General features: G+C 48.5%; 1 protein-coding gene and 1 long non-coding RNA gene across 5 annotated transcripts; one reads left to right on the top strand and one right to left on the bottom strand.

The window, feature by feature from the left end:
* Positions 1–2,143: 2,143 nt before the first annotated feature.
* LOC119334410 lies at positions 2,144–8,679 on the bottom strand. 3 transcript variants are annotated; one of them, XR_005161318.1, is made up of 6 exons: positions 8,074–8,679; positions 7,862–7,962; positions 7,683–7,770; positions 3,889–3,991; positions 3,558–3,726; positions 2,144–3,250 (listed from the first exon to the last, which is right to left on the bottom strand). It is a non-coding gene; the product is annotated as an uncharacterized LOC119334410 (long non-coding RNA). The 3 variants fall into 3 exon arrangements; XR_005161320.1 differs by having other exon boundaries at positions 2,144–3,047; XR_005161319.1 differs by having other exon boundaries at positions 2,144–3,040.
* A 5,230-nt stretch (positions 8,680–13,909) lies between these two features.
* LOC119330672 (E3 ubiquitin-protein ligase RDUF1-like) lies at positions 13,910–15,890 on the top strand. Of its 2 annotated transcripts, none has more exons than XM_037603787.1 (3): positions 13,910–14,400; positions 14,534–14,646; positions 14,724–15,890. In XM_037603787.1, exons 1-3 carry the CDS (start codon positions 14,230–14,232, stop codon positions 15,082–15,084), a joined length of 645 nt encoding a protein of 214 aa, XP_037459684.1. In that variant the 5' UTR covers positions 13,910–14,229; the 3' UTR covers positions 15,085–15,890. The 2 variants fall into 2 exon arrangements, with proteins under 2 accessions (XP_037459684.1, XP_037459683.1); XM_037603786.1 differs by having other exon boundaries at positions 13,919–14,400; positions 14,531–14,646.
* Positions 15,891–22,380: the final 6,490 nt, after the last annotated feature.

Here is a 22,380-nt window from a genome sequence, read left to right as displayed (position 1 = left end):
CACCAGCGTGGTAGTGTTTGCCTGTACTTTTCATGGATATAGAGTTTGTGGCATCCTTGTTGGAGAGGTCTCATTTTATTTGGTGATTGCCAGATATTGTTAAAACAAAAAAAATCCGGATGCTACACCTTTTGAGCTTTTTTATCCATCATAAGCGAAGTGATGGAAACCCAATTCTTCTGGCGTTGACGACGTTGTCGATATAGGATGCTGCGGTGGGCATGCCTGATGTTGCAGGCTGGCCTCAAAGTGTTGGAGAGTTTAGTCATAGTTGCCCTTACCCCCTTGCCCCCGAAAAATAATTAGCACCTTCTCCAAAAATCAGTCTTAGCAAAAAAAAAATGTCTTGGCAAAAAAAGAAAGTAAGGAAAAAAAGAATAGGAGCACCTTTTTAAAAATATAGTCATAGCAAAAAAAAAGCAAAAGCAACAAATGGCAAACGACTTCATTTTATGAATCCTGCATGGATTGGCTAACTGCCACTCATCGACGCACGCTAGCTAGCAAAGGACAAAGCTTCCGTTGCATGGCAATCTTACTAGTTCCTAGTTGTGCTTTTGGCCCCATATCTTTCTACTCGCTCCGGTCTTTTTTACTTTTCATATTAGAATTCTCTGAAGTCAAATTTCACAAAGTTTAACCATATCTATATGAAAAAATATCAACATCTGCCATGCTAAAGTTATACAATATGAAACTTTAAGTTATGGCACATCTATTGATATTGATTTCAGATTGTGAATGTTGATACCTTTTTCTATAAAGTTTGTCAAACTTTACGAGGTTTGACTTCAGTCAAATCTTATATGCGAACTAAAAAGAACCGAAGGGAATACAAGCTAACTTTATCAGAGGGCCCATGGCCATGCACAAGGCCCATGCACATCGTGTTCCTAAGTAGAAGCAAGCCGCCACACTTGTTTAGTACCACCTCGGGGAGGGGAGAGCTTCAGCACCAACATATAGGTGCCCTCCCTGTTTTTCTCTAGAATATTAGTACCACACATAGATAGGTCCCAAATAGCGCATGCGCTCGCGTGGTTACAAATCTTTTTTTTACACATGCATGCGAGGTGTCTCATGATATCTCTATATGGTAAAGTTTCAAAGGATTTTGAATTTTTTGTTGTACCTTTCAAATTTCATTTCCTTGTCAGTCTTTCAACTTCAACTTGTCTTGTGATGGGGTGCTTTGACGGTAGCGTGCGATGCTGCGATGGCATGCTTTGCTGGTCGCGGTGATGTGGTAAGGCATGTAATGACACAGCTTGGCTGCTTCGGCGATGTTGTGACGGCGACCGACATTTTAGCGGTAGCAGGCAGTGCTGCTATGGCCGCAGCGGTGTTGCATTGTAGCAACCGATGGCCATTCATCGTGCGACAATGCTGGACGCCGGCCGTTCCAAGTTTAAATGCATGCTTTTGTTGAATGTCACAAATATTTTTCTTATATCATGTACAACTTTTGGAATGTGATAGATTTTCAAATATGTGTTAAGTTTTTCCTCAAAAATGTGAAGAACATTTTTTTAAATGCATGAATTTTTTTTGAAGGGTACGAAATATTTTTGAAGTATTATACAAATATATTTTTACATTGTATAAATACTTTTTTTGAAAATATCTAAGATTTTTTATGAAACACATGAATATTTTTTATAGGCCATAAATGTTTCTGATTGGTGCCGACATTTTAAACTAACAGACCGCCGAATAGCACGCGTATAGAGTCTAGGGGACGCCTGCCCTCGCTGACTAGGCAGCTGGCCATGGACGCGTCCTGTCGGCCATGTTCAGGATGCAGGCCCCCGTTTGAGATCCTGGACCTGCCTAATTGTTTGTGCTAATTCCCGTTCAATGTAAATTAAATTTAATTGCCGATGTTTCGGGGGCGCTTACAAGTGGCTTGCTACATCAAAACACTGGAGTTTTGCACAAGGCACCAGCGAGCAACTACAGCAAACCGCTCTACTATTGCGAGTAGTGTTGTTCACGCCATAGCATTTCTTTCTTTTTTCCAGTCGATTTTAATATAAAAAACATGACAGTTTTTTGTGAGAACACGAAAATTGTTTAAACTAAGAACATTTGGAAATTATGAATAATTTTGAAATCCAAACATTTTTGCATAACACAAATGACATTCAGAAGTGTGAGTTTTTTTTGGTAAATGGGGTTTTGCAAATCTTTTTGGAAATTCTGAAAAGAGAACATTATTTGGAAATTGTGTACTCCCTCCGTCCCAAAAAACATGTCGGGGGCGCAGTTCATTGTTGATTTTGTAAAAAGGCCCTTGTAGTTTTAAAATCGTCTGAAACAAGCCCCTCCGCCTCCTGTATTCTTCCTCCGCCGTCGATAGGGGCCGGCGCCGCCCAGCTGCGCGACTCGCCGCCCATCAGGAAGTGCTCCACCGCCGTCGCCACCTACCTGCTCCGTCGCCGCCGTCGCCAAGTACCTGCTCCGCCGCCTCCCCCGCTCAGACTTGCGTCGCCGCGATCCCCTCCCGCCTCGATTACCTGCGGGCATCGTCGGGACCTCTGGCCACGTCCTCCTCGAGCTCGCGGGCGTCCACCTCGAGCTCCCGCGCATCCTCCTCAAGCTCCAGCGCATCCTCCTCAAGCTCCAGTGTATCCTCCTCGAGCTCCCGTGCGTGCGCCACCGCAATTCATCCCGGCCGCAATCCCCTACGGGCTTCGCCGGAAATTGCCTCCACGATCCGGTGGACCAGGAGCTCGCGCGCGTCCTCCTTCTCCCCTGCCCGCGCGCCCTCCTCAATCTTTCGCGCGAGCCCGTGCGGCTGCTTCTCCCCTGCCCGCGTGACCGTGCGGCTGCTTCTCCCCTGCCCGTGCGCCCGTGCGGCTGCTTCTCCCCTACCGCCGGTGCTGCTGCTGCTCATCTGCCCATGCTTCCGCCAGAGCTCCTTCTCGTCAAGAGGAAGAAGGTACCGTAAGGAGTTGCTCCTCTGCTCCCTGTGCTGAATATGATCAGTGTACGGGAGTTGCTGCTCTGCTCCTGTTCGTCAGGAAGAACTGCTCTGCTCCTGTTAACTGAATATGATTAGTGTTAATTGAATAAAAATCAGTAGATATCAGGGGGGTGGAGGGAGCAAGCTAGAAATAATTTGCTCTGTGTCTTCTATCTTCTCAGGAAAGATGTTGTAGAAAACATAAAGAGGTGATGTGCCTAAATCTCCAAACACCACACCAAGGCACTGGAAAGCTAGTTGTAGCATCAAAACTGTTGGGTAGGTCTGCACATACAAGAGGAGAAAACAGGGCAAAAGCAAAATTACTTATCATACTGTGGTTGTTCATTTTTCTTCAGAAGTTCAAAGTAAAGACACCAAATGACTCTGCATCTTAGGCAACATCTCAAAATCCTTGCATAAAGACAACTACCAGGGATAATGTACTGCTGAAAAGAATGTGCTACGGAACACAAAATTGTGATCATCAATGCTAAAGCCATGTTCTTAACACAGGACATTAATTCTGTATCCTATTAGCTAAGATTCAGATACAGAAACTGACAAATACTTGGATGATGATAGAAATCACCTTTTCTCTGTACATATTCCTCAGTCTCCCGGCCTCTGTGTCCATCGGCTGATCAAGGCTCTTTTCCAGCTCCCACATCGCCCCCTTGCCGGTGTCCTCATTTGTCGAAACGGTCTCCATGAAGTTCAGACTTCAGAGCAGTCAATCAACAGCAGAAGTATGTCACAAACTGCAGGCATCAAGAAGTCAATCAGTCTAAATGTATTTGTCTTTCCCTCTTACAAACTCCAACAAAACACATGCTGATTGCTGCACAGAGTACATGGCAACCAACGACAACATATCCCATTTTGATTACGAATCTAAACGAGAACATGTGGTTAGCAGAAACCTTGGAACTTGAAACCCAATCTGGTTCAGTTGAGTAAACAGCAAGAAACACATATTTTTGGTCTTGAACTTGTTTTGCATGTTGGTGGATGGCCATGCTTGTGCTGCAAGTACAAGTTAAATGAAAATAATGTTCAGATTTCTTCAGAGATACACTGAATAAAACAGTTAACAGTAGGTGTGTACAAAACGTGGTCTGAAGCTTGTTGGGAGAAAATCATTACATTAGACACATATTCACACTAAATCCGTTTCGACAGTGTCAAAGCATACAGTAGTACTGACAGTAATTTTGATAATCCAAGCAAATTAATTGAACCTATCTATGTTTGACATGGCACAGAAAAAATCAGTAGATGCAGAGCAATTATGATCTGAACAAACACTGTCTCTAGAATTGTTATTAGAGGAACTACTGTAAGTAGAGTAAAATTGGTGGTGAATGAAGGGAAAAAACATGGGCCACTTGAATTTATTCTGTTATGAATATATTCCAGTCACAAAAGACTGGCTGCTATCACTCTCTAGTTATTATTCCCTTCCCACTCTACCTTGTGGGAGGAATATCATGAGGATTTTTCTGTGCATTGTGCATTGATTGGCATCAGAAGAATGTATTAGGAGTAGCTGTGAAATTGTGAAGCAGGAGTATGGATTTGAACATGATGCCTCAAGAGGAAGACGATGAAGGTATTAATTTGAATTTGATGCCTCAAGAGGAGGAACCTCAAGTGGCAGAGAATGTAGTTATGGATTTGAACTTGATGCATCAAGAGGAAGACGATGAAGATATAAATTGGATGCCTCAAGAAGATGAAGCGAAAGAGGATGAAGCTCAAGAGAAAGAGGATGAAGTTATGAATTGGATACTTCAAGAGAAGAGAAGAGAATTGTCAGATAAGGAGAGGCATGGTGTTTACTTTGCCTTGCTGGTAATTGAGCTCAGAGATGGGTCTGTTCAACCAGACGACAAGCTACTAGTCTCAAACCTGTTGGACATAAGTGTACGATCTGTTGAAAGAATCTGGGAAGATGCTAAAAAGAAAATTGCCGATGGCAAAGAAGTAGATGTCTCAAGCAAGAAGCCAGGAAGATCCGGCCTAAAGAGAAAGGAGCTAGATCTAGAGAGGACCTCAACAATCCCACTGAATAAAAGAAGAACAATTCGATCTCTGGCACGGTCTCTAGGTGTGGCCCGATCGACCCTGCATAATAGGTTCCAGTTGAATGAGCTCAACCGCATCACAAGCACCGTGAAGCCTCACCTCAAGCTAGAGAACAAGCTTGCGAGCTTGAAATTTTGTATGTCCATGGTCCATGACAATTCGATCTCAACTTCTCGGGCTATGTTAAAACCAATGACGAATATGGTTCACATCAATGAGAAGTGGTTTGACATGACGAGAGTGAAGAATAGTTACTATGTACTTCCAGGAGAACCTGAACCGAAGCGCACCGTGTCAAACACTCACAGCATTGGGAAGGTGATGTTCCTAACAGCTGTTGCCAAGCCTCGATATAACAATGAGGGGGAGCTAAAATTCAATGGGAAGATCGGCATTTGGGCATTTGTCGAAGAGACTGAGGCGAAGCGGACAAGTCAGAACAGAACAAAGGGAACAAAAGTGTTGACATCAGTGAAAGTAACCAGGCCTGTGTGCAGAGATTATCTAATCAATAAGGTTATCCCGGCAATTCAGGATAAGTGGCCCGACGATGATTAGGGAGCAACAATATTCATCCAACAGGATAACGCAAAGCCTCATGTCCTTCCCAATGATGTAGCTTTTCGAGAAGCTATGGAACAAACTGATCTTGACATCCGGTTGCTACAACAGCCCCCAAATAGCCCTGAGTTAAATTGTTTGGACCTCTGCTTCCATAACTCTCTTCAGTCTCTAACCGACTGCAGGTCACCTACAAACATCCAAGAACTGGTACAGGGTGTGGAAGAGGAATTCGAGAACTACGATCCCGACAAGTTGCACAGAAGCTTTACCACATTAGAAGCAGTTATGTTTGAAGTTATGAAAGACAAAGGAGGAAATCAATATAAGTTGCCCCACTTGCACAAGGATCGCGTTCAGAATGCTGGAGTGGAAATAACCGGTGTATATTGCGACAGTCGGGTAGTTGTTGATACTAGGGCCATTATGGAAGAAATGGAAATTGCAATAGGAAAAGAAAATGAAAGGAAAGAATTAGCTAGAGAAGGGAAAAGAAAAAAAATAAAGGGAAGGGAAGGGAAGAAGTGGCGAGAGAAAGGAAAAGAATGTAGTCAAGAGGGGACAAAGAGACCCTTATGTCATGTAGTCAGGTGCTCCTTGTGTATGTCTTGTGTAATCTTGTGTCAAGAGGGGACAAAGAGGCCCTTATGTCATGTCCTTGTGTATGCCTTGTCTAATCCTTGTATATCAACTCCTTGTTGGAATTTATTGAAATTATCTGGGTTATTTGGATTAATTGAATTATCTGGGTTATTTGAATTAATTTGGGTTATTTGGATTTATTTGAATTATTTGAATTGATTTGGGTTAATTTTAGTTATTTGAATTAATTTGGGTTAGTGGACTGAAATTTTTGCTTGACAACTAAAGCAACTAATGAGGCAAGCAAGGCCTTTGCTAGTATGAGATTATCTTCTACTGCAATTGCAAACTAGCTTTAGTAAAAAAGCAAGAGTCCGTTGTATGGAGTTAACTGAAGACTGAACATGTTCTAAAGTTTTGAGTAAGCTGGAGCAGTACTGAATTTGGTTTTGTTAATTAATGTTAAATCAGCAAAGCTATCAACATGGAACAAATAAAAGGACAGTGGATGACAAGAAATCGCTTCTATTTAGTTAAGAGGTCCATTTCATGCTATCAAGGACACTTCCAGTTTTTCTTTAGTTTCATCAAAGGTTCATCAATACAGATGCTAAAATCTAGCATATCACATGGGATGGATCAGCTAAAATAAGAAAAACCATCTTTGGTACAGTAAATAAATATGCAGCCATAGCATGGATAGATTAGATAATGAGAAGAGTAGCACTGGATTAATCCATCTCAAGGTCCTGGCTAATTAGCTATCAATATATATTTCCCAGCTTCTTAATTAGCTATCAGTATATAAGTACAGCCTTATACATCTCTCCTTCATGATCTAAACATATACAGCCTTGGGTAGTTTAATTTCTCAGCAACTGTAGTCTACTGATTAATTACCTGGTGGGTATAGTGAAGAGGAGTAACTGAAAGGTTAATTAAGCTAGGTAGAAAGAAACCCACTGAAGTCCGTTGGAATGCAATTTTGTTTTTGTATGCTAAACCTGTAGTACACTGTACACATGGAGTATACTGTTGGAGTTTAGTGTGGCATATACTGGTGAGTCCTTTTGGTCAAGCATATATCTAGAAGTTTAGTGTGGCATATACGAGCTGTAATGTCTGTCTCTACAGGTCTAGAAGTTGATGTTTGTCTCTACAACTGATGATGCAATCCATCTTGAAAATCTAACAACAACTGGTGTCTGTCTCTACAGAGATCAGTTTATGTCTGTCTCTACAACGAGCTGCAACCTTGAACCCCTAACCAGTCATGGACTCATCACTCATGATCAAGCATACTGAATGGTTTTTTTCAGTTCACTTCACTGCACTAGGTACCCATCCTGGCTTTCTTCAGTTAACGCAAAACTTATTTGCACAGGTTTGTGACAGAAATTGGCCACACTAAACTATCCAATTCGCAACAATACGCCACAGCTAGCTAAGGATTTAATATTATGAACAAGACATGGAGTTCATTTACCTGAGGAAATTTGGGAGCTATCCTTATCGCTTCCTCGGCATCTGCGAGGGCGCCAGTAGTATCCCCAATCGCTATTCTCGCCTTACACCTGCACAATTGCGACGAAACCATCACTCATACACTGTCAGAACTGAGAGGCTAGCTAGTTCTCCAGGCAAATTCAGCAAGGGGGAGCAGACCTAGGCCAGATGCAGCCCACCTTTACAACACATTCTCTGTCAGTACAAGATGTAAAGATTGGCCGCCGGCTGAAAAGAATGATTCAGTCCATGGCGATGCTCTGCAGCACAAACAAGTCATAGTCATTTTTAAATCAGAATAGCAAGCAGAGAGCTGCAGTTTTGTCCATGGCGTTTTGGGGAGAGAGGAACCAGAGCAAGCACGCACGAACCTCGGTGAAGAGGGCCTCCGCCCGCACGGCGTCCCCCTCGGCGAGCGCGGCCTCGGCCTTCTCCCGCGCCGCAACCAGTCAAGCCAGGGAGAAATGGCCAAGAAGAGTTGCGGTGTGCCGAGCCCGCGACGAGGCAGGGGCGGCGAGGAGGCCCGCAAGCTCTTGATGTTGTCCGACTAGAGGATCTCGCCCTCGCTTCGCGACGTCGGCGGCACCGTCGTCGTCGACGGCGAGGACGACACCCGGCTGCTCGTCGGCCTTTAGGTTGTTGTTGGTGGCCCGTATCCGGCGCCCGCGGGCTCTCCGACGGCAGTTCCGACGCAGCTGAAGCAGAGCGCGGCGGTAGCTGTGGGTTGGACTAACATGGGATCCAAATCAAGGATTTTTTTGAGAAAGGGGGAGCTTGGGGAGGCAGGCGAGCGGTAGCTGCAGCGGCGGAGCAGGAGGCAGCTGTGGCGGGAGAGCGGGGGAGCAGGGGAGCAGCGGCGGCGGGAGAGCGGGGGAGAAGGGGAGCTGCGGCGGCGAGAGCAGCGAAGCAGTGGCGACGGAGACTAGTGCAGCTGCTGCTTCTGTCGGAGGAGGAGGACGAGGAGCGCGGGTTTGGTCGGGAAAAACGAGAGGTTTTTTTTGCAAAAATGCCGCCGCGACATGTTTTTCGGGATGGAGGGAGTATTTTCTTTGAAAAAATTGGTTTTTAGAAATTGATATCATTTTCGAAAAATACTAACAAATTTTTAAACTATCTACCATTTTTGAATTTTCTTTGAATTTTTCCTAGATTTTTTTCCAAAAAATAAAAAATAAAATATACATTATCGTTGAGCCCCTCACGCCATTTCATGAAATGTAAACAATGTTTTATCCATTCGGCCTTAGGTGGACGCTTCGTTTTCCATTCCTTCAACCAAGTAGAACATGAAAAATGTCACGAGGAAAACATTTTAACGGTATAAACATTTTCTACAAATGTCACAAACATTTTAACAGTATAAACCTTCTGAACCAGTTTCACTTTAATTATTTGCCAAACATCGGATCAAAATATAAGGTAATTTATGGGATGATCATTTATTTACACAATCACATTATTATATACAGGTAAATCACAAGCCAACGTATTAGAAGATTTATTATATCCCGTTGCAACGCACGGGCATTCTTCTAGTGTATTAGAAAATAATTAAATTTTATTTGAAAAATGTTTTTGACATGTACAAAATATGTAGATTAAAAACCACATGATGGAAGGAACATACGTAGACAGAGATCATGGAGGCATAGAGGAGGGGGCTTGGACTGGTCCTGGCTTTGTGAAGAGTGAAAAGTCTCTTATTTGTGCCCATTTTCTGGTGCATGATGGAAGTAATAAAGCTTTTTATAGTTTGTTTGTTTGACAAAAGTTGACAAGTTTTTTTAACTTGTCATTATTTTTCTGATTCTGGTCAATACAGTTTTTAAGAATCATGACCATTATGTCATTCAATGCCTAGGGATACTCACCGGTCAGCAAGGGTCTGGATTGTGTCATCTCATTGATCCATGGCACCACTGCCTCCTTGATATGTGGCACCACCGCCTCCTCGTTCTCTACATAATGCCTTCTTCCATGACCAAGCCATCTATATATATACTAGAGGTAGTGATTTATCCACGCGCGGGGTGCGCATGTGACTTATGACTTGAGACTTGAATGACGACGATGCAAGAGGTGTGCCACCATGCTGGGCACCAGCGTATCGCAGTCTTCCTGTGGTCTTTCGGATTTTGATCCACTCGCTCCGATGCTTCACACTTCGTGTATCATCGGGGAGTTGACACTGTATATATGCTTTTCTACGTCGACGACATCATCCTCACGACGTCCGCCCCCGACCTCCTTCAGCGGCTGACTGCTCGACTTCGTGATGAGTTCGTCCTCAAGGATTTGGGGCCCCTGCACTACTTCTTCGGTATCAAGGTGGTCCGACGGACTGACGACTTCTTTCTGCATCAGCAGAAGTACGCCCACGAGCTCCTGGAGCGTACCGGTATGCTTAACTGCAAGCCGGCGCCCATCCCCGTCGACAGGAAGACGAAGGTCTCTGCTCTCGAAGGGTCTCTTGCATCCGATGGAGCATTTTATCGCTCTATTGTCGGTGCTTTACAGTACTTGACGCTGACTCGCCCCGACCTGCATTACACTGTCCAGCAGGTGTGCCTCCATATGCACGCCCCACGTGACTCTCACTGGACTCTGGTGAAGCGTATTCTCCGTTACATACGCGGCACCATGTCTTTGGGACTCACCCTGACGGCCTCCGCCTCCACCGATCTCGTGGCCTACTTGGATGCCGATTGGGCTGGCTGCCCCGACACGCGACGCTCTACGTCAGGCTACTGCGTCTACCTTGGGCCCTCGTCGATCTCTTGGTCTTCAAAGATGCAGCCCACGGTCTCCCGCTCCAGTGCCGAGGCAGAGTATCGCGTCATGGCTAATGTTGTGGCCGAGTGCTCTTGGATACGTCAGCTGCTCCAGGAGTTGCTTTGTGATGTTCACAAGGCCACTCTTGTCTACTGCGATAACGTCAGCGCGGTTTACCTCTCCGCCAACCCGGTGCACCATCGACGGACGAAGCATATTGAGCTCGATATTCACTTCGTGCGCGAGCAGGTTGCCCTTGGCCGTGTTCGGGTTCTCCACGTGCCGACGTCACAACAGTTTGCTGATGTGATGACTAAAGGATTGCCTACTCCCGTCTCCGAGGAGTTTCGGTCCAGTCTCTGTGTCTCCGGCGACGCTTCGATTGCGGGGGTGTTGAATATGTATTTTGTACTGCATGTATAGTGAAGCTGTGGCTCACCTCCTAGTCTTGTATAGTTGAGGTAGATGCCTTCCCTTGTATTATATATGCGTGCACCAGCAGCGCAATCAATTATCGTATTGCAAATCTTCTATTTAAAAAGGAAAAAATATTTTTTTTACATGCATCCCCATGTAAAATCTCACAAGGGAGACTTCGCTAAACCTCAATTGAATGAGATTTAGCAATCCCGCTAGAAAAACCGGACACCTCAACGCTACGAGCTTTGCGTGTGAGCTCCTGTTGTTTGGGACACCACTGACGATAATATTCTTTTTCCCGGCAAAAATAATAATAATATCTTGTGTACCACCCTCCCTGCATCAGCACCAGTAATTGATTGAGCGATTATGGGAGCGTCTCAAAAGAAGTCCCGGTCTTGAAGATCTGCCACCGAGCTCGCCGTGCTACTTTGATTCTGTTTCTGGGACGGGAACACAACATCTTTTTCGTTGAGAAAGCTGGAACGCAAGTAGCGTAGCGTATCAGAGATGCCGTGCGTGTGCCCTAAACAATAGGATTATGACCGTAATCCGTTTCGATAGAGTATTAAAACACGATACACTTAAATCTGAGAATGGTTTTGCTATAACCGGGTTTGTTGGGTCGGTTTCTCTATGTGGGTATGTGTAGTTTGGGTGTTAGCGGGCTGACTCTGACATTGGTTCAGTTTAATTCGGTTTTGTGTATCAAATAGTTGAGTATAATCAGGTATGGGTTCAAACAGTTCCGATTCCAAACAGTTTAACCCGTGGGTCATACCCAGGTTGTGAGAACTGTTTAGGCCTGTTTGCTCCACAGCTGCCCGTAACAGCGGATATGGTTGGTGCCGGGTTGCGCGCAAGGTGTTTGCTGAAAAGCAAAGCACGAGCGAGCCATGAGGGACTTCACATCCAGATCGCGGACAGGGCGTCATCCTCGGGCAGTGCTGGCAAGGGCGCTGCGCAGAACCTGGTCACTTGCCTTTACCGGACGCAGTTCGTCGGCTGGCCCCGCGTCATCTCGGTCACCTGGAGCAAGAGTCTCATGAGGCAGGGCCTCAGCATCGGCGTCAGAGCCTCTACAAGGCGGACATCAAGCCATGGCTCTTCTCCAAGAAGAAGGGCTCCAAGAGCATCGACGTCGACGTCGGCAAGGTCGACATCTTCTGGGACCTGTCGGCTGCCAGGTTCGGCGCGGGGCCGGAGCCACTGGAAGGCTTCTACGTCGCTCTCGGCGAATGGAGTTACGGCTCCTCCTCTTGAACGACGGCGTCCCTGCAGAGGTCACGGAGGCCGCCAGACTTGGACTGGTTGGTCGGTTTCCCCGGCGCCTGGATGAACCCACCGTTGGCCACCACCGGGCTGTCCACGATGTGCACGGCGCGACGCGCGGTCGTACACGCGCACCCACCCTCGCTGCCATCCCTCGCGTTGCATCTTCGCTCATTTCCTTGGTTTGCTTCATGTGTTCTGTGCGTCGAGACCGGAGCTACCGGAGGTGTCGGTGGACACATACCGGAGCGCATGGAGTACTGACGGCCGTCTGGGCTCTGTCCGTCCGTGGCAGCAGCCGCCTGATTCTTATTTAGAGGCATCGCCACTTGCTGCTGCTTTGCCGTCATAGCTTTTGCCACCGTGCTATCACTCTGCTCCTCTACTGCTCCTATGTTCTGCAGTGGGTGAGGAGGTGGGCTCGCCATTGATGGCTAGACGGCGGGCACGGTGACGAGGTTCTATGGCAGCTTGTCAGGTATGAATTCGAACGGGACCTTGCGGGTGCCCATCTTGCTGAACCTCCTGATGCTACTGCACCTTGCAAGCTGATGTGTTGAACCATTAGAGCAAACAGTTTTCAACCCACTTTAGAAAATGGTTTTAACCCATAGATGGGCACTCGGTTTAGTTCAGTTTGGTGGAAACTGGAAAGATCGGGTGGGTTTGGTTTTAGTTGGGTTGATAATTTTCTAAACGGGTTTAGTTGTGGTTGGGTTGACAGAAATTTTCGTGTGGGTTCAGTTGAGGTATGGTGCGGTTTTCAAACCATCCTCAGGTTTAATACACTGATAGTACCAGTCCTACCAAGCATCTGGGGATATGCATGCATGTGTAAGGAGAGATCACGATCGATCACTGTCTAGGTGGCGACAGGAGCACGCACCGCACGCGAGCCGCGAGGCTAGAGCCTGCCAGCGGCGGCCTCCTTCATCCCTGTCACGTGCATGCATATGCACCAAACGACGTCTCCGCTCAGTTCCAACCCAAATCCCCGGCGCTCGACGACGCCGGAGCCAGCGAAACCGGCCGATCGATCGGCCCCGTGTCGTGTCCAGCACCCGCACGGCGTGATCGCGACGATCATGTCGATGGACGTCTGTGGAAGCCAGCGGAAGAGAAGAAGTAGAAGGCAAAACGCTGCCGGGTTCTCTTCGGACTTTGGGCAGCGGCGATGGCAACAAGGCGAGGCGTGGTGGGTCAGCTGATGAGAGCGAGGCCGCTGCTTGCGCGTCGTAATGGTGCGTGATGGCACGGCACGCCGCTGTGTCCCGCCGCTGCCGCCCGGAAGCTTCCCGGAAAGAGGCCTCGTCCTTCTCGTTGGACTCGACACTCGACAGGGGTGGAGGAGCTTGTCCCCGACGCATTCACTCCCTGCCCGTGCCCGATCATACTCTCGCTTGCATGGGAAGGAACGCTCCATGATTGTACTGCCCGTAGCCCGGCCGCGCCACTGTTGCTCCGATCTCAGCACTGTTCTCCCCATCGATCAACCCGGCCGATTTTCCATGTGTCTGACTGAATCGCGCGTGCCAGCGACAGTTTTGGCACCTCCAGGGTAGACGAGCGGACGGCTCAGTGCGGATCGGGATTGACCAGGCGGGCGGCGTGCGGTCCGACATGACCCCCACAATAATTCGCCTCGCCCCGCCCCGCCCCGCCCGCATCCCATAATGCGATCCCGGCCATCCCCGTCGCCATCCATCGCTACTAATTAGGCTGGCTGTGGACTGTGGTGCGCGCCGCGCGGACACGACGGTTATAAAGGCGCGCGCAAGGTGAGGTGAGGTGAGGTGAGAGAGCCTTGCAAATAAAGCCACCCCCACCACACACCACACACCACCACCGCTCTGTCCCCCGCGCCGATCGAGCACCATACGAGGAGGAGAGGAGAGGCCCATGGAGGCGCGCTCACCTGCCCCGCTTCCTCAAATGGCCGGCGCCGCCAAGACTATATCCTGCGCCCGTATGAGCAGTGCTCGCGGTTAGGTGCGCGCGCGCGTGCTCGGAGCGGGCTCACGTACGTGCACACTCGTCGGCGTCCTTACGAACGTTCGGTCATCATGGCCGGGATGTTGCCCGGGGTGGAGTGCGCGCGGCGGCGGCGGATGTGGCAGGGCGGGGGCGCCGGGGCGGACCAGGCGGCCGCGGGCACCAGGCGGCTCTCCTTCTGCCTCTACGCGGCCGGGCACGGCGCCGCTCACGCCGTGGGCACCGGAAATTCCGGCAATAAGGTACGTAAGCGGCGAGCTCGATCGATAGTCTCGTGAATTGTCCGTGGTAATCTTGTCGCCACCACGGGACGATTTTTATTGGAGTGATTGGCTTGGACGTTTGGTTGATGTCTTTGGTGGGAATTCGCAGCAGAGGAGCGGCGCCATGGACGGGTGGGCGCTGGACAGCAATGCCCGGGAGGCCAAGGAGCGGCTGGACCAGAAGCTCAAGAGCAAGAGCACCGGGCCCGACACCGTCATCAAGAGGTGGTTAATCAACTCGATGTGCGGAGAGAAATTTCAGTTAATCGGTTACCCAACTGATCGGTGGAACACTTGCGCAGGCATCACAGCACGGGGAGCATAAAGCTGAGCAGAGCAAACGGAAGCGGCGGCGGCGGTGGTGGCGGAGGGGGCTCGTCGGCGGCGGTGGCGACGGGCGTGCAGCGGGAGGTGTACTCGAAGAAGGGCGTGATGCGGCGGCTGATGAGGTGGAGCCGGCTGCGGTGGGAGGCCGCGGAGCAGGCGGAGTGCGCGGTGTGCCTGGAGGAGTTCGCCGCGGGCGACGTCCTGGCGCACCTGCCGTGCGGCCACCGCTTCCACTGGGGCTGCGCGCTGCCCTGGCTCGAGGGCGCCGCCGCCGCCTCGCACTCCTGCCCGTTCTGCCGCGCCGCGGTCGACGCCGGCGCGCACGCCGCCTCCTAGCGACAGCAACACCCCGCCGGGCCATCGGTTCGACGCCCACCGCGCGCGCGCCACGGCTTCGCACGATGCCGTGACCGGCCGCCCCGCCGCCCGCACATGATGCATGCCCTGCCACGGCGAAGTACCACTTGTAGGATGCATCGCCGGAACGATGGCAGAAACTTGGGAATGCGTAGGGAGAGAAGACGGCCGTGAAAGAAATCCTCGCGGTCGCCGAGTTGCATGGTTTTGGGCGCGTCGGCGCGTGGTCTGGTTCTGCCATTTCAGTTTTCCCGGCGAGCGGTGGCCGATGAGGTTGTGTTTGGCGGGCATGTACATGCAGCGGTTGTCGGTTGGCAATGTCAGTCCGATGTGTTACACCATCATCCTCTGGTCAAGAGGAAAAACTGTATATTAAGAGCTTAGTTGTAGCAAGGGTGGGACTTTGTGCATCAGCATCAGCTGTTGAAACTGAAGAAGGCGTGGCTGCCGCTGAACCTGACCAAACTGAAGAAGGCGTGGCTGCTACTGAACCTAACAAAACTGACGAAGTTGTGGTTGTTACTTGTAGAAGTGCATGCTTTATTCAATGCAACCAAAAAATCGATCTGATGGAAGAGACTAGGCAGCACATTATACGTCAACACTTTTCCTCACGTGTGGCTCCGTCAGGCCTAAACATGGACCGAAAGTGGCTGCAATATAATTGTGCCAGCCAGGTCTTGAACTCAAGACCTTTTAACTCTGATACCATGTAGAAGTGTATGCTCTAGCCAATGTAATCAAAAGACCGATCTGATGGAAAAGACTAGACAACACATTATACATCAACATTGCTGAACCGGACGAAAGAGGAAGAGTGCTGTACTTCGAACGGCGAGAGCCAAATGGAAGAAGTATGGCAAGTTGCTGGCCCCAGAGGTCAGACAGACCCCTTGCGTCGTCACAGAAGTATGCCGTGAAAGAATGGGTCACGTCATAATGAGGGACCTAGATGCAAGCGAGTATAGTTGGTCCCTGCTATGTACGGAGCTCCCTGTTGAGTGTTTTTGGGCATTGGGTGGATTGTGGAACCGTAGAACGCTTGAAACAGGCTCACACCCCGTTTTATATATAAAACAAACATCACAGTACACGGCCAAACGATCATGGAACTGTAGAGGCCTGAAAGGGGCAAACGACTCTCTTCCCTCTCTTGAATTCCTCCTTTTTTGTAATTCCGAATCTGAGATGTTGAGGTGAACGAGCAAGTAGATCTCTATGATTCCTGTTGGGGATATCACTACTGGGCGTAAACCGGCCTATCTGGGCCGGGTTAACTTCGTCAGTAGTTAAGTATGTTAAAGCCCAAGAAGGCAGATGAGGGCTCAAGGCCCATAGTCGGTTCAAGGCCTGTAGCCGTAAACCGGCGTTGGTATTTAACTTGTACTGTAAGTTAGGAATAAGTAGAGACCAAACCGGACACATCTATGAGCCGGTATTGGGACTATGTGAACCGACGGGCGTCACCCGTGTATATAAGGGGACGACCCGGCGGCGGTTCAAGGACAACAGACAACAACTCGAGACATAGGCGAAGCTTGTTTGCTCCCTAGTCATCGAAACCCCATCAATCCCATCACAACTAGACGTAGGCTTTTACCTTCATCGAAGGGGCCGAACTAGTATAAGCTACAAGATGGCCGGATTGGGGGCTGTTCCGACGGCGACAGTATACCGGACCCCTCTGATCTACCCAACCGAGTTGGAATATTCATGGCCGGCACACAAGCAGCGCTTCATTCTTCGACCGTCGCGCCAATAACCTCCGGTTCAGCAGCGGCGATAGCTGCCGGGGCAGGAAGCTCTGCACGCCCGCCGGCTCAAGTTCTATCAGATCTATTTGATGCATTGACTGCGCTTATGGCAGAAGCTAATCCGGCGGATCAGGAAGTCCACAACGCGGAGATTGCAAAGGTGAAGGAACAGATCACCCAGGCCAAGACGGACCTGGCAGCTGAGAATGCCAAGATGACCATAGAGCGGACCACTTTAGACGCACAAGCCTACAGGCTCATGTTGGACCAGAACGCGTCGCATGAAGTCATGAGGAGGAAGTACCGATCCCGTTTGCCTTCGGTTTTCGAGGCCAGAGACCTTTTCAACACCCCAGGAGCAGGAACCAGTAATCCGCTGGAGGGGAACCGGGTGGAAGCTCCTGGGACCGGTGCGCCGGTTCAGCCCCGTCCGATGAATCCGCCTCGTCAAAACACTGTTATACCTCAGGCTGTCTCAACACCTCCGGGTCACTACTCCAACCCAATGGAAAATCTTGTTGCCACTGCTGCACGGCTGGAGGCCATTCCAATTGAAGGCGACGCACCGCAGGCGATAGAGACGCGACGGGTCAAGGAGCTTCTTAGGACAGCTTTGGACCAACAGGAAGCATACTCATACAGCCGCGACCGGATCCACTCGACCCCTCGCCCAAGCCGGAGCTATAGCAGGCGTATGGATGAACTGGCAGTGTCAAGCAATGAACGACGTGGAGCACCCCGCGGCAACAATCCGGCGGGTGGTGCTGATAACGCTCAGGAGGTGGTGGACCGGGCCCGAGCTCGCAGGGAGGCCGAGTTAGCCGCACAGTATCAGGCTCAGCAGCTTACGCCGGTTCGTCCAACTATCTCGGTCGAACCCGGTGTTACTTCTAGTTCTTTGGGGGTGCCTTGCCTTGTCCCCGCTTTACGCAATGTGCGCCTGCCCAAGGATTTCAAGGGCCCGCGCAAGGTACCAAATTACACGGCGGATCAACCCCCCAGAGACGTGGGTGGAGAGCTATGAGATGGCCATGGAGATGCTTGATGTGGATGGTGCGGCATGTGCGAAGTACTTCACCATGATGCTTGAAGGAACGGCCCGCACTTGGTTAAAAAGCTTACCGGCCAACTCTATCAGTTCATGTGCCCAATTACGAGCCCGGTTTATCAGTAATTTCAAGGATACATGTAAGCAGCCTATGTCGATAGTGGACCTAGCTGCTGTTGGAAATATGCCCTAGAGGCAATAATAAATTAGTTATTATTATATTTCCTTGTTCATGATAATCGTTTATTATCCATGCTATAATTGTATTGATAGGAAACTCAGATACATGTGTGGATACATAGACAACACCATGTCCCTAGTAAGCCTCTAGTTGACTAGCTCATTGATCAATAGATGGTTACGGTTTCCTGACCATGGACATTGGATGTCGTTGATAACGGGATCACATCATTAGGAGAATGATGTGATGGACAAGACCCAATCCTAAGCCTAGCACAAAGATCGTGTATTTCGTATGCTAAAGCTTTTCTAATGTCAAGTATCATTTCCTTAGACCATGAGATTGTGCAACTCCCGGATACCGTAGGAATGCTTTGGGTGTACCAAACGTCACAACGTAACTGGGTGACTATAAAGGTGCACTACAGGTATCTCCGAAAGTGTCTGTTGGGTTGGCACGAATTGAGACTGGGATTTGTCACTCCGTGTAAGCGGAGAGGTATCTCTGGGCCCACTCGGTAGGACATCATCATAATGTGCACAATGTGATCAAGGAGTTGATCACGGGATGATGTGTTACGGAACGAGTAAAAGAGACTTGCCGGTAACGAGATTGAACAAGGTATCGGGATACCGACGATCGAATCTCGGGCAAGTACAATACCGATAGACAAAGGGAATTGTATACGGGATTGATTAAGTCCTTGACATCGTGGTTCATCCGATGAGATCATCGTGGAACATGTGGGAGCCAACATGGGTATCCAGATCCCGCTGTTGGTTATTGGCCGGAGAGTCATCTCGGTCATGTCTGCATGTCTCCCGAACCCGTAGGGTCTACACACTTAAGGTTCGGTGACGCTAGGGTTATAGAGATATTAGTATGCGGTAACCCGAAAGTTGTTCGGAGTCCGGGATGAGATTCCGGACGTCACGAGGAGTTCCGTAATGGTCCGGAGGTAAAGAATTATAAATAGGAAGTGCTATTTCGGCCATCAGGACAAGTTTCGGGGTCACCGGTATTGTACCGGGACCACCGGAAGGGTCCCGGGGGTCCAACGGGTGGGGCCACCTGCCCCGGGGGGCCACATGGGCTGTAGGGGGTGCGCCTTGGCCTATATGGGCCAAGGGCACCAGCCCCAAGAGGCCCATGCGCCAAGAGTAGAGGAAAAGGGAGAGTCCTAAAGGGGGAAGGCACCTCCGAGGTGCCTTGGGGAGGATGGACTCCTCCCCCCCTTGGCCACACCCTTCCTTGGAGGAAGGGGCAAGGCTGCGCCCTCCCCCTCTCCCTTGGCTCTATATATAGTGGGGGGAAGGGAGGACAACAATACCTAAGCCCTGGCGCCTCCCTCTCTCCCATGACACATCTCCCTCCTCCCGCAGCGCTTGGCGAAGCCCTGTTGGAATCCCGCTACTACCACCACGCCGTCGTGCTGTTGGATCTCCATCAACCTCTCCTTCCCCCTTGCTGGATCAAGAAGGAGGAGACGTCGCTGCTCCGTACGTGTGTTGAACGCGGAGGTGCCATCCGTTCGGCGCTAGGATCATCGGTGATTTGGATCACGACGAGTACGACTCCATCAACCCCGTTCTCTTGAACGCTTCCGCGCGCGATCTACAAGGGTATGTAGATCCACTCCTCCCTCGTTGCTAGATGACTCCATAGATAGATCTTGGTGACACGTAGGAAAATTTTGAATTTATGCTACGTTCCCCAACAGTGGCATCATGAGCTAGGTCTATGCGTAGTTTCTATGCACGAGTAGAACACAAAGTAGTTGTGGGCGTTGATTTTGTTCAATATGCTTGCCGTTACTAGTCTTATCCTGATTCGGCGGCATCGTGGGATGAAGCGGCCCGGACCGACCTTACACGTACTCTTACGTGAGACTGGTTCCACCGACTGACATGCACTAGTTGCATAAGGTGGCTAGCGGGTGTCTGTCTCTCCCACTTTAGTCGGGTCGGATTCGATGAAAAGGGTCCTTATGAAGGGTAAATAGCAATTGGCATATCACGTTGTGGTTTTTTGCGTAGGTAAGAAACGTTCTTGCTAGAAACCCATAGCAGCCACGTAAAACATGCAAACAACAATTAGAGGACGTCTAACTTGTTTTTGCAGGGTATGCTATGTGATGTGATATGGCCAAAAGGATGTGATGAATGATATATGTGATATATGAGATTGATCATGTTCTTGTAATAGGTATCACGACTTGCATGTCAATGAGTATGACAACCGGCAGGAGCCATAGGAGTTGTCTTTATTTATTTATGACCTGCGTGTCAACTTAAACGTCATGTAATTACTTTACTTTATTGCTAAAGCGTTAGCCATAGTAGTAGAAGTAATAGATGACGAGACAACTTCAAGAAGACACGATGATGGAGATCATGGTGTCATGCCGGTGACAAGATGATCATGGAGCCCCAAGATGGAGATCAAAGGAGCTATATGATATTGGCCATATCATGTCACTATTATTTGATTGCATGTGATGTTTATCATGTTTATACATCTTGTTTACTTAGAACAATGGTAGTAAATAAGATGATCCCTTACAACAATTTCAAGAAGTGTTCTCCCCTAACTGTGCACCGTTGCTAAAGTTCGTCGTTTCGAAGCACCACGTGATGATCGGGTGTGATAGATCCTTACGTTGACATACAACGGGTGTAAGACAGTTTTACACATGCAAAAACACTTAGGGTTAACTTGACGAGCCTAGCATGTACAGACATGGCCTCGGAACACAGAGACCGAAAGGTCGAGCATGAGTCGTATGGTAGATACGATCAACATGAAGATGTTCACCGACGTTGACTAGTCCGTCTCACGTGATGATCGGACACGACCTAGTTGACTCGGATCATGTAATCACTTAGATGACTAGAGGGATGTCTATCTGAGTGGGAGTTCATAAGATGAACTTAATTATCCTGAACATAGTCAAAAGATCTTCGCAAATTATGTCGTAGATCGCGCTTCAGTTCTACTGTTTAGATATGTTTCTAGAGAAAAATTTAGTTGAAAGTTGATAGTAGTAATTATGCGGACTAGGTCCGTAAACTGAGGATTGTCCTCATTGCATCATAGAAGGCTTATGTCCTTAATGCACCGCTCAGTGTGCTGAACCTCGAACGTTGTCTGTGGATGTTGCGAACATCTGACATACACATTTTGATAACTACATGATAGTTCAGTGCGTAATGCTAAAGGTTTAGAATTGAGGCGCCAAAGATGTTTTTTGAAACGTCGCGGAACATATGAGATGTTTCGAGAGCTGAAATTGGGATTTCAGGCTCGTGCCCACGTCAAGAGGTATAAGACCTCCGACGATTTTCTTAGCCTACAAACTAAGGAGAAAAGCTCAATTGTTGAACTTGTGCTCAGATTGTCTGAGTACAACAATTGATTGAATCGAGTGGGAGTTGATCTTCCAGATGAGATAGTGATTTTTCTCCGAAGTCATTACCACCAAGCTGCTAGAGCTTCGTGTTGAACTATAATATATCAGGGATATATATGATGATCCTTGAGATATTCGCGATGTTTGACACCGCGAAAGTAGAAATCAAGAAGGAGCATCAATTGTTGATGGTTGGTGAAACCACTAGTTTCAAGAAGGGCAAGGGCAAGAAGGGATACTTCATGAAACGGCAAATCAACTGCTGCTCTAGTGAAGAAACCCAAGGTTGAACCCAAACCCGAGACTAAGTGCTTCTGTAATAAGGGGAACAACCACTGGAGCACAATTACCCTAGATACTTGGTAGATGAGAAGGCTGGCAAGGTCGAGAGAAGTATATTGGATATACATTGTGTTGATGTGTACTTTACTAGTTCTCCTAGTAGCACCAGGGTATTAGATACCGGTTCGGTTGCTAAGTGTTAGTAACTCGAAATAAAAGCTACGGAATAAACGGAGACTAGCTAAAGGTGAGCTGACGATATGTGTTGGAAGTATTTCCAATGTTGATATGATCAAGCATCGCATGCTCCCTCTACCATCGAGATTGGTGTTAAACCTAAATAATTGTTATTTGGTGTTTGCGTTGAGCATAGACATGATTGGATTATGTCTATCGCAATACGGTTATTCATTTAAGGAGAATAATGGTTACTCTGTTTATTTGAATAATACCTTCAATGGTCTTGCACCTAAAATGAATGGTTTATTGAATCTCGATCGTAGTGATACGCATGTTCATGCCAAAAGATATAAGATAGTAATGATAGTACCACCTACTTGTGGCACTGCCACATAAGTCATATCGGTATAAAACGCATGAA

This window comes from Triticum dicoccoides, chromosome 7A (genome assembly GCF_002162155.2).
Source record: "Triticum dicoccoides isolate Atlit2015 ecotype Zavitan chromosome 7A, WEW_v2.0, whole genome shotgun sequence".
In the NCBI taxonomy this organism is placed as follows: Eukaryota; Viridiplantae; Streptophyta; class Magnoliopsida; order Poales; family Poaceae; genus Triticum; species Triticum dicoccoides.
Note: the sequence above shows the minus strand (reverse complement) of the source record. Positions and strands in the feature narration are given on the sequence as shown.

Coding starts and splice junctions, on each gene's coding strand:
- LOC119330672 (XM_037603786.1), top strand. CDS start 14,230: ATGGCCGGGATGTTGCCCGGGGTGGAGTGCGCGCGGCGGCGGCGGATG. Junction 14,401..14,530: donor CCGGAAATTCCGGCAATAAG/GTACGTAAGCGG, acceptor GGGAATTCGCAG/CAGAGGAGCGGCGCCATGGA. Junction 14,647..14,723: donor CCCGACACCGTCATCAAGAG/GTGGTTAATCAA, acceptor ACACTTGCGCAG/GCATCACAGCACGGGGAGCA.